The sequence below is a fragment of the Watersipora subatra genome, chromosome 4 (genome assembly GCF_963576615.1).
Source record: "Watersipora subatra chromosome 4, tzWatSuba1.1, whole genome shotgun sequence".
NCBI classification, from domain to species: Eukaryota; Metazoa; Bryozoa; class Gymnolaemata; order Cheilostomatida; family Watersiporidae; genus Watersipora; species Watersipora subatra.
In genome coordinates this window covers 28,594,009-28,606,636 of record NC_088711.1, presented here as the reverse complement: position 1 = coordinate 28,606,636, position 12,628 = coordinate 28,594,009, and the positions used below count along the sequence as shown (strand labels likewise).

The 12,628-nt window shown below is 36.5% G+C and overlaps 1 protein-coding gene across 1 annotated transcript; it reads right to left on the bottom strand.

Annotated features, from left to right (window-relative positions):
• Positions 1–3,157: 3,157 nt before the first annotated feature.
• LOC137394120 (26S proteasome non-ATPase regulatory subunit 10-like) lies at positions 3,158–11,031 on the bottom strand. Its single transcript, XM_068080840.1, has 5 exons — positions 10,893–11,031; positions 9,150–9,357; positions 7,586–7,650; positions 4,326–4,481; positions 3,158–3,237 (listed from the first exon to the last, which is right to left on the bottom strand). The coding sequence occupies exons 1-5, from the start codon at positions 10,966–10,968 to the stop codon at positions 3,158–3,160; spliced, it is 585 nt and encodes a 194-aa protein (XP_067936941.1). The 5' UTR covers positions 10,969–11,031.
• Between the last annotated feature and the right edge of the window lie 1,597 nt (positions 11,032–12,628).

The window sequence follows — 12,628 nt, the reverse complement described above, 5'->3', positions numbered from 1 at the left end:
TTGATAAGTTGGTTGATAAGTTGGTTGATAAGTTGGTTGATAAGTTGGTTGATAAGTTGGTTGATAAGTTGGTTGATAAGTTGGTTTATAAGTTGGTTGATAAGTTGGTTTATAAGTTGGTTGATAAGTTGGTTGATAAGTTGGTTGATAAGTTGGTTGATAAGTTGGTTGATAAGTTGGTTTATAAGTTGGTTGATAAGTTGGTTGATAAGTTGGTTGATAAGTTGGTTGATAAGTTGGTTGATAAGTTGGTTGATAAGTTGGTTGATAAGTTGGTTGATAAGTTGGTTGATAAGTTGGTTGATAAGTTGGTTGATAAGTTGGTTTATAAGTTGGTTTATAAGTTGGTTGATAAGTTGGTTGATAAGTTGGTTGATAAGTTGGTTGATAAGTTGGTTGATAAGTTGGTTGATAAGTTGGTTGATAAGTTGGTTTATAAGTTGGTTGATAAGTTGGTTGATAAGTTGGTTGATAAGTTGGTTGATAAGTTGGTTGATAAGTTGGTTGATAAGTTGGTTGATAAGTTGGTTGATAAGTTGGTTTATAAGTTGGTTTATAAGTTGGTTGATAAGTTGGTTTATAAGTTGGTTGATAAGTTGGTTTATAAGTTGGTTGATAAGTTGGTTTATAAGTTGGTTGATAAGTTGGTTGATAAGTTGGTTGATAAGTTGGTTGATAAGTTGGTTGATAAGTTGGTTTATAAGTTGGTTGATAAGTTGGTTGATAAGTTGGTTGATAAGTTGGTTTATAAGTTGGTTGATAAGTTGGTTGATAAGTTGGTTGATAAGTTGGTTGATAAGTTGGTTGATAAGTTGGTTGATAAGTTGGTTGATAAGTTGGTTGATAAGTTGGTTGATAAGTTGGTTTATAAGTTGGTTTATAAGTTGGTTGATAAGTTGGTTGATAAGTTGGTTGATAAGTTGGTTGATAAGTTGGTTGATAAGTTGGTTGATAAGTTGGTTGATAAGTTGGTTTATAAGTTGGTTGATAAGTTGGTTGATAAGTTGGTTGATAAGTTGGTTGATAAGTTGGTTGATAAGTTGGTTGATAAGTTGGTTGATAAGTTGGTTGATAAGTTGGTTTATAAGTTGGTTTATAAGTTGGTTGATAAGTTGGTTGATAAGTTGGTTGATAAGTTGGTTGATAAGTTGGTTGATAAGTTGGTTGATAAGTTGGTTTATAAGTTGGTTGATAAGTTGGTTGATAAGTTGGTTGATAAGTTGATTGATAAGTTGGTTGATAAGTTGGTTGATAAGTTGGTTGATAAGTTGGTTGATAAGTTGGTTGATAAGTTGGTTTATAAGTTAGTTATAATCAAAACAGAATCTGTGCTCAAAGATTCACAAAACATCAGAGTGTGCTGAACAATCTGTATTGATCAACAAACCAAAAAGTCACTCGGTTGGTTACTTTGGGTCGGTTACTTTGGGTCGGTTACTTTGGGTCGGTTACTTTGGGTCGGCTACTTTGGGTCGGTTACTTTGGGTCGGTTACTTTGGGTCGGTTACTTTGGGTCGGTTACTTTGGGTCGGTTACTTTGGGTCGGCTACTTTGGGTCGGTTACTTTGGGTCGGTTACTTTGGGTCGGTTACTTTGGGTCGGTTACTTTGGGTCGGTTACTTTGGGTCGGTTACTTTGGGTCGGTTACTTTGGGTCGGTTACTTTGGGTCGGTTACTTTGGGTCGGTTACTTTGGGTCGGTTACTTTGGGTCGGTTACTTTGGGTCGGTTACTTTGGGTCGGTTACTTTGGGTCAGTTACTTTGGGTCGGTTACTTTGGGTCAATTGGACAGGCTTACACTGGTCACTGTTTATTAGCCTTAAATAATTGCAAAAAAGAAAAAAAACTATGCATAAAAATTGTTTTGGTTAGCATATCTTGGTTTAGTGAATGGCAATGATAAGGTCTGCTAACCTTGGCATTTTACAACCTTGTTCACACCGGTAGCAGTTCATATATGAAATAGTCATGATATGGTTGAAAATATGTAACCAAACCAAAAATGTGTCTGCATCAAACAAAAATGTTTGGTTTGAAAACAGGTCTTTTCATATGAACTGTGACCAGTTTGAGCAAGGCTTTAACAACAAGTATGTTAAATGGTGACAAGGTCTAGTGAGAGAGCTTTGTGACAGCAGTGGGACAAGCTCACAGTTGCTGCTACAGAATGAAAGTACAATTGAAAATTGTCGAAGCCAAGAATTCCCATCCCAAGTGCACAAATGGTAAATTTTATTCAGCTAAGTGACTGGTTTAAATACCTCTTTTAAGGTCAACAACCAGGCTCTTAAGTATAAATGGAGAAAAAAATGTGAGTCCAACAAAAAATCATTTATCATTAACAAACTCCAATCAGTGTCGAGGTTACATCCTCGTCGGCATACCATTTACGTGCTTAGCCAAAGCTGTATCCTCATTCTTTGCCACAACCTACATGGCTTAGTTAGTTTATGATCACTGATTCACCCAAATGTCTAGTGACGGCTATCATACATATGTCTAGGGATGGCAATCATATGCCTAGTGATGGCAATCATATGTCTAGTGGTGGCAATCATATGTCTAGTGGTGGCAATCATATGTCTAGTGGTGGCTATCAAATGTACCTTTTGATCTTGAAGCACCTTTGGATTGGCTTGTTACAGAGTTAAATTGTTAGTACACATTTATTACTACAGCTTCACCTAGTAGCACTGGGTACTCTCAACCTTTGACCAATTAACCCCAGATGCTTTTAACCCTTGACCTAGTAGCACTAAGCACTCTCAACCCTTGACCTAGTATTCTGAATTCTTCTGAATGTTTGTCTCCGAGTTTTGGTATGACATTAAATATAATATAATGAGTTTACCAAGGTTTTGTAACTCTCGGTTTATTTGACCAAGAAATTTTATTAATGACATATTCTGCATACATATTGTATAATATAGCTACTCTATAACAATAACAATAACATAACAGGGCTACACTATAATAATAAAAATAATGCTGCTTGATTTCTATTATCATTTTAAAACTCTTGTTTTTGTGGACACTTTTAGAAGGACCAAACGCTGGGCCACTCAGCTCTTGTAATGTAAAGATAGTTTTATTACTCATCAAAATGCAAAACTTTTGAGGCTTTGAATTTCAATTAGCACATGGACATGAACACCCTCTATAGCACATGGACACCCCCTATAGCACATGGAGACCCTTTATAGCACATGGAGACCCTCTTTAGCACATGGAGACCCTCTATAGCACATGAACACCCTCTATAGCACATGAAGACCCTCTATAGCACATGAACACCCTCTATAGCACATGGAGACCCTCTATAGCACATGGAGACCCTCTATAGCACATGGACACCCTTTATAGCCCATGAACACTCTCTATAGCACATGAACACCCTCTATAGCACATGAACACCCTCTATAGTACATGGACACCCTCAATAGCACATGGACACCCTCAATAGCACATGGACACCCTCTATAGCACATAAACACCCTCTATAGCACATGAACACCCTCTATAGCACATGAACACCCTCTATAGCACATGAACACCCTTTATAGCACATGCAGACCCTCTATAGCACATGGAGACCCTCTATAGCACATGAACACCCTCTATAGCACATGAACACCCTCTATAGCACATGAACACCCTCTATAGCACATGAAGACCCTGTATAGCAGATGAAGACCCTTTATAGCACATGAAGACCCTCTATAGCACATGGAGACCCTCTATAGCACATGGGGACCCTCTATAGCACATGAACACCCTCTACAGCACATGAACACCCTCTATAGCACATGAACACCCTCTATAGCACATGAACACCCTCTATAGCACATGGAGACCCTCTATAGCACATGAACACCCTCTATAGCACATGGACACCCTCTATAGCACATGGATACCCTTTATAGCACATGAAGACCCTCTATAGCACATGAACACCCTCTATAGCACATGAACACCCTCTATAGCACATGGAGACCTTCTATAGCACATGGACACCCTCTATAGCACATATCATGTAATAGAATGAATAATCCATGACGAAATACTGAGCATGTTTTTAGCTGAGTTTTTCACGATTTGAGTTTAAGTAGAAACATTTTTCCATTTGCAACGCTTTTCAGAGATGCATAAAGAATGTGTTTATTTACTATGAAGAGTAGAAACGTGAGAGTACGAGTCAGATGGTGAAGCTCATTGCATATTTAAGCATGCATTTCGTGTTTGTACAACGCCAATGTTCAAAACAGGGTAATGGGACTTAGAGGCAAAAGAAACTATATTCAGGTAGACCTTGACCCCTCCCTTACCTAGACTAATTGCAGAGCTGTCATCTTTACAGAAAAGCTTAGCCACGTGTGTATGGTTCATAGCTATTGATTCTTGCACAGGAGTCAAACACCTAGCGTTCTGTATAGTTTGGTCTGCTCCAGCCTTTATCAGGCACTCTGTTACATCGTAGTAGCCTGCAAGGTGCAATGAAGGCCATAAACATAGATTAATCAAACAGAACATCTGTGTAAAACACCTGACAAGGTTATGCTCTCTTTAAATCTGTTTACTCTCTTTAAATGCATAGCCAAGATTTATGCTGTTTACATTTCGATCAGAAGTATTATGATAAGGCAGCCTGCCTGCTGCCTCCACAACTCTTACTAAGTTTTTCTCTAGGGCTGACTGAGAAAAAACATGAAAAATGAAAATGTTACACAGTTTGGTTTACAGATTAAATTGTTGCATTATCTTGTACGTGGTGCTTGTTGATCGACACGCAAACCGAATAACACGAATACGAATAGGTATGAAGCTGAATGAAAACATACAAGGAGAAAGCATGCGGGCTAAACACAGGGTGTAAGAAGCCACGTGTAGGCTAACAGTAATGAGGAAGCAATTGCCTCAAATAATAAGAAACAGTTTATTCAAGTTTGAAAATTTGATGAGACGGTTTTGTAGAGTATTTTGAATCTTTAACTTTAAACCTGAAGCAACTTGTAAATTTGGAGTTGTCTCCCAGTGCAAAAAGTTGGAGCTGTCTTTTAACTCATTGACGTGGTTAAATATAAATAATTGTGTTGTTGCGGAACACGTAGTAATATCTTTAATGAAATGTATTTCCAAACAACCTCTCACCATAAATATATAAATAACTAAAATATAAACAAGTCTATTTTGACGCTTTACTGCAGTTTTCTGTCTTTTATTACAATAGAAATTAATACTTCTGTGTATGACAATCCCTTTTTCTAATTTCTTTATTTTATTACAAATATTGTTATGAATAGCGGTATCAATATTTATGTTGATACAAACTGGTGTGTGTTGTACATAATTTGGTTTAAAACCAAACTTCACAACTTAAATATTCAACTGCAAACAGTTTAACTGGAAACAGCCATCACTAGAGCTATACAATTCTAAGTTTAGCTTTCAAAACAGGAACAGTGATATTTTAATACCAATTATGTTGTTATATATATGTATATATATTTATATATGCATATATACATTGTATATACTAAAATATCGTTGTTTACAATTTGAAAACTTGTGCTTTGAAAAAAATTGTATCCAAAAGGTTTTACATAATGAAGGTGCCATTTCTTGCTTCTTCCTATGCTCCTCAGCCAACGAAAAGCCAAAAATGTAGTCCTGGTTAATGTCTAACGCTAACCTAATGCCTAGCAACTATTAGCTACAGAACATCATACCAATGAATTAGCTAGAAGGAAACATTGCGGCTGAACCAACGCCGAGATTTATTAGAACACCTTAAACATAAATAATTTATTAGCGATCATTCTGATAAATTATGTCTACAATATCCTCAGAGATCTGAAGACTGTTTTGGTTTCACACTTGAGTGATTCAATCATAGGTTGGATGAAATGGTAATTAATTCTATATGTAGCTCTATGACATCTTCCACCCCCAATTTATTAGTAGGCGTAAGGAGTTATTCGCTTCACTCATGTGTGCTGGCCACAAATATAGAACATTTTGTTTCCGTTTTAACTGTGAAAATATACCGAAGGAGTCTTATTGGTCAACTTTTTTTATATGTTCAGAGTTTGAAGTGCGTATAAACATGTTTCATTAAACTAAAAATACTGTTTTTGTAGGTCAAAGTGAGCCAATTCTATGCATAGTCAAACATTGAGGAAAGTTTTCTGTTATTTAAAGCTATTGACCATGCAGTATGTATGAGAATTCATGTTTAATCGTTGCTGATATTGGTAACTTGTTGATAACAGACAAGATATATAGCGCTATCACGTATTCAATTGTTTTATTGTTAACATTCTAATAAAACTCTGTTGTGTTTTCGGCGTTTTGCAATATAGGGTTCTGCTGTAGAAGAGTTCAATAGAAGGGTTCTGCTGTAGGCAGAACCCTTCTGTTCCAATCTTTTCCAATTGATTGGATTAGACATTGCAAAAGTCTCTTAGTAAAATGCTGAGTTGGTTTCCAGTTACCTGCCTTGGATTTTTTATCAGAGTTGTCTCCCTTAGCGGTGTGACTTGAAACACCTACATGTACATACTGATCGTAGTTCAGCCCTTTAACTAATCAACCTACTTAATTTTTAACACCGTTACTCAAACGAGAATGATATTAGCCACTGCTTTCACTCTTCCTTTAGGTAAGCAGTTTTATACTGAACTTTTAAGATAATAAAAGTTATTAATGGAACATCTATGACTAGCCAGCCTTAAATTACACGCAATAAGAAATCTATAAAGGCAATCTAAGAACTTCGCTTATCAATAACATAGACGGAATATCAGCCACAGGAGAATCAATCAAGGGATCCCGTAGTTAGGGGAGCTCGCAGTCACTCCCTGTAGTATAAACACACTAACCTTAGGCTACACGACCTCAAAATGCTTGAGTGAAGCTTAGCCCAATGGTTGAACCAAATGAGTTAGTGCGATTGATTCAACGCAAATTCATATATGATCTTCACACACCTTAAACCCTCACAGACTTGTCATCATGATGAACCATACTGAACAAATACTGGCCCAAGATGATATTGCAGTCGCGAGGCGAGTCTCACAGCGAGTTACTACATGTAGATTGAAGACAACTAACTGTTCAAAGGAGATGACTTTCTCTGGAATCTAAAGAAGGTCAGCGTTTTTAGATGTCTGTTCTCGGATACCGAATATTAATGCCAGTTATCTTTTATTGATTTTTTTCTAAATACTTGATGGAGAAAAACCGTCAAGTCAATTGATTTAAAGATAATTATTGTAGACTTTATTACTGTGTTCGTCTATTTTTTAGTCAGACTTTGCTGGGATGCATGCTCAATTCAGAGTTGAGATATATTGTAAACAGCCAAACTATACCGAAAATATACCAAACTATTTAAACAGATGTTTGCCTACCTTGCCATAGAAGTGACAGTGTAAGACAATTTCTTCAACACAATATATTGAGCTGGCATCTTATAAAGCATGGATGGATACCTTGTCTATGTGCTTTACATGTTCACTGTTTTTCATTATTCAGAAAAGTTTTCTCATTGGAAGTACAAAGGAGGTAAGATTACATTAATGTTTACCTCTGTATGCTGCCAGGTGCAGGGGTGTTTGTCCATTTTCATTGAGCACATCCGTTCTGGCACCACTGTAAAATTATATAAATTGGTTGATGCGCTTTGGAAGACTACGCGAGTATTTAAGTATGACACTGCAACCTGTGGATTCATAAGAACCTGTTGTTGATTGTCGCTAGTCATAAAATCAGGATTAGATTCATCTGACAAGCAACAGCGGGTGCCTGTTTTTAATTTTGCTGAAGGTTAGGGAGTTACAAAAAACCATCAACTATCAAAAGGTAAGTGTGATGATCTTAAGAACAGAAAATATCTATCAAGCCTACACATGTCACTTTCTCTTCATTATTCCATGGACTCACACTGCACGTGCTACACGGAGCTCTAATGTCCTTAACCACACCTTTCCTACTTTTAGATTTCCTGCTGATTCCAGCACTTATTCCACATATCTTGAACACTTGTCATATGTATCAGGGTAGTGCTCGGTACATAGGCAGCAATGGGACACGGCTGGTTCCAGGCTATTAGTTTGAATGTTGCCTGCACGATTACTCACACCCGTGACAGCCTTAACTAGGACATATATCTGTCTATAGATTGAATGCCTATTCACTTCGGGTCATTGTTTTACAATGTAAGTATTTTGCAGCTGAAATGCTTCATCTCATTTGTTGATTGATTGTCCAATCACAGACCAGTATCAGGCTAATTCATTGCTTCTCGTGAATAACATTGTTATCAGACATACGTATTTCAAAGCCACGCACAGCATTTTATCTAGAACAGTGTCACGTGTTGAATGCAATTAAAAAATATTGTCCTACTGATATGATATCAAAACTGGTAAAGAGTTTTGTTTGCAGAATTTTTACTTAAGGCTTTGGTCAATTTTATCAATGTAAAGTCGAGATGACTCAGAGCGAACCTAGAGGCATGAGTCATTGAGCCATGACTGCCTAGAGTGCAGAATATTATGCAGCGCAGCTCTTCAACCTCTTGTTCACTACTGATGCATAGCCTTGCCTCTCTTCTACACGTGTCAGAGCTTTGCTCCGCATAAACTAGGATATTGGCTAAAAATCTAAACATGATACAAAGAATAAATTTTAAAACAGTTCTTTTGCTCAAAACTCTAAAATTTACAAAAGAATTAATTGGTTTTAGCACTCGTAATGGCTTGGTTTTCTAATACTACATAAGTGGTTCACACTGATCAGGAATAAAGACTCACTAAAGAATTGCTTCAGCAAATTTTTTCATCCAAGCTTTCTGGTCTGACTTTTTATTAGCGCACAAATTGGAGTGGCAATAGCCTGAGAGACATCGCGCAGACGGAAGTTTCTAATACCTAGTAACTCTTCCTCTTTGAATACTGTTATAAGGAAGCTGAGGCTAAAAGCTGGTCAGTAAACAGGAGATGGCTTGTCATATTTTCACTCAAAACCCTTATTCTCACACCAAGTACTGAACAGCAGAGTCTCTGTGTCTACTACAAGCTCCTTAAATACTCCGTAATAAGAGATGTCAAATGATCACACTCTGTCGATTTTATAAATTTTATACTTACTGCGCAAGTAAAAGTCTTAGAATGTTGAGGAAACCCATGTCAGCTGCCGCGTGTAACGGAGTGTGTTTGTAAATGTTACACGTGTTCACATCAGCGTGCCGCTCTAAGAGTCGTCGTACGATATCCAACTCGCCGTTGACAGACATCCAGTAGAGCGCTGTGCCGTTATATTCCCTGTCTTTTGACTCGATCATTTTATCCGTCAGTTCTACAAAAAAATTTTCATTACAATATTCTTAACAATCTGCTCAATTTCATCATGAAAGTTCTTCTTTGTCCAACAGACACACTTGTGTTCATGGATGACCTACATTACTAACAGACATACTTGTGTTCATGGATGACCTACATTACTAACAGACACATTTGTGTTCATGGATGACCTACATTAGTAACAGACATACTTGTGTTCATGGATGACCTACATTACTAACAGACACATTTGTGTTCATGGATGACCTACATTAGTAACAGACATACTTGTGTTCATGGATGACCTACATTACTAACAGACATACTTGTGTTCATGGATGGTCTATATTATTACAAGGTTTTAGTTTTACTTGCACAAGTAAATCTGATCTAACATGTAGACACCATAGACAGTGGTCAAACTTTTGACTTCATTAACTGATGACCGGTATAAATATGCATGATAAATATGTAGGTGGCCGCACGCCATTCTCAGTCACATTGATGGAGTTCAGCTGAAGCAAAATTATGTATATACATGTATACACAAGTATATATACCTAAACATACAGTATATGTACCTGTGCAGATATACCTGTGCATACACAATCTCCAGGCCATATAAACAGCGAGTGTACATAAGTTTCAGAGAATTCTTCTTTTTTACAGATTTTTGAGGTTTCATGTATTCGCATGCAGCTCTGACGCTGAGAAAAATTACAACTTTAAATCATTCCGTAACATTATTTGACATTCTTTGATAAGAATTCTTATGTAGAACACTTTTAAGTTTGTACTATCAGAATGCCCGGCGTTGCATGGGTATTAAAAACACTTTATAAACATTGGCAGGTAATGCAGTTGCCTGTCACTTGCCATTAGCTTGGCACTTTGCCAATGGCTAATTTGAGCAAGTTAGTATCCGTATTACCAAACTTACTCATGAGAGCAGTGAGAGCAAGCTTTAGAGATGTTGCACCGTAATGTAATGCGGAGTCGCTATGCGTACTTTAACCTAGATAATTATTCATATCCCCCAATGAACCTCATGCATCTCGCGTAGCTCAATTGGTTAGCTTATCGCCTGGGGAAAGGGAAGTTCCGAGATCAAATCTGCTTTGACACGGAATCTTCATTGGTAGAGACTAATAGCTATAGCTGGACAGACTTACAGATGACACACAAACTTACAGATGACACACAAACTTTGAGACCTATATATAAATAGATTATACTACTAACCTTGGCAGTCTATTATCTAGAAATGTATATTTGAGAATATGTATATCAAGGAATTTATGTGTAAGATTGCGAACACATTTTTAAAGAGACATGACATCGAGTTTTGTTCAAACTAAGTGTATCTGTTTTGGATGTAGACAAATACGGTATGTACCTCATTCTGCGTCACAAACTGTTGAACATTTTATTTTTAGTACTAACTTTGTCTGTTAGTTCCAGTATTTTTTAAAAGTATTATTTCATGTAGATGTGTATAGGTAGGTATGTAAGTGTATATATGTAGGTAAGTATATATATTTAGATAAATACCTCCATTATTTGTAAGCATAGAACGAACTAGTTCAGTTTGTCTTTCCTTGGCAGCTTCTGCAATATCCATACGCATGCTATAAGTTTCTACTACGAATATGATGACAATCAAGTGTTAACAGTGTCTCTTTGACCAACCAACGAGCCTTTTTTCTGATTATTGAATCCTACAGCATTCATTTGAGGAGTTATATATGGGAAGCTCAGCCAATCAGAGCAGACTTTCATCGCTTCAGCGGGCGCAATCCAAATACCACGTGACTAAATCCTGAAAGCTTTGTTGTGGTCAATATGGTATACAGAAGTGAAGAATGAGTGTGCAAAAGGAAGTACGTGTTACGTCGCCTGTTTTTGCAGGAAGCTCACATTCATCTATGAGTGAACGGGATCTATTTTGATAAAAGTATGTTCAATTACAAATATGATGGCACGAGAAGCTCCGTCTGCTAATGTGTAATGCTTTGGTCATAGTTTTATGTTAGCTATGTCATGATTCTCTCTAAGATAATGTTGCAATATATCAGTCATTTTTGTGTAGGATTGTTATGCTTAGTATGGCCACCAACTGAAGAATCTATATAGAATGCAGGATTTCCTTTCAGCCTCCTCTCCAGATAGCAGCAGTGAAATGGAATAACCACAGGTTTTACTGTAAATAGGAAACCACATAAACAATTATTTGATGTCTCTTCTAGTGAAAACTTCGACATGAAGTCACAGTCCTGGCTTTGAATAAAATCTTGGTTGGTTAGTCACAAAAGTTGCTGCAGATCCAAGCATGTTTGTTTCATCAAAATTCTTTAGTCATAATTTCATAAATGTTAAATTATTCCCAAAGCTAGTGATAGTGTTAAAACAATTGAATATTCTTGTTCGATCGTGTTACTCTAACTCATCTTAAAAATGAAAAACTTGTACAAAGTTACCATTCACTTGTACAAAGTTACCATAAACTTGTATAAAGTTACCATTCACTTGTACAAAGTTACCATAAACTTGTATAAAGTTACCATTCACTTGTACAAAGTTACCATAAACTTGTATAAAGTTACCATTCACTTGTACAAAGTTACCATAAACTTGTATAAAGTTACCATTCACTTGTACAAAGTTACCATAAACTTGTATGAAGTTACCATGCACTTGTACAAAGTTACCATGCACTTGTATAAAGTTACCATTCATTTGTAAAAGTTACCATTCACTTGTACAAAGTTACCATTCACTTGTACAAAGTTACCATGCACTTTTACAAAGTTACCATGCACTTGTATGAAGTTACCATTCACTTGTATGAAGTTACCATGCACTTGTACAAAGTTACTATGCACTTTTACAAAGTTACCATGCACTTGTATGAAGTTACCATGCACTTGTACAAAGTTACTATGCACTTTTACAAAGTTACCATAAACTTGTATAAAGTTACCATTCACTTGTACAAAGTTACCATAAACTTGTATAAAGTTACCATTCACTTGTACAAAGTTACCATAAACTTGTACAAAGTTACCATGCACTTGTATGAAGTTACCATAAACTTGTACAAAGTTACCATGCACTTGTATGAAGTTACCATAAACTTGTACAAAGTTACCATGCACTTGTATAAAGTTACCATGCACTTGTATGAAGTTACCATAAACTTGTACAAAGTTACCATGCACTTGTATAAAGTTACCATGCACTTGTATGAAGTTACCATGCACTTGTACAAAGTTACCATAAACTTGTAC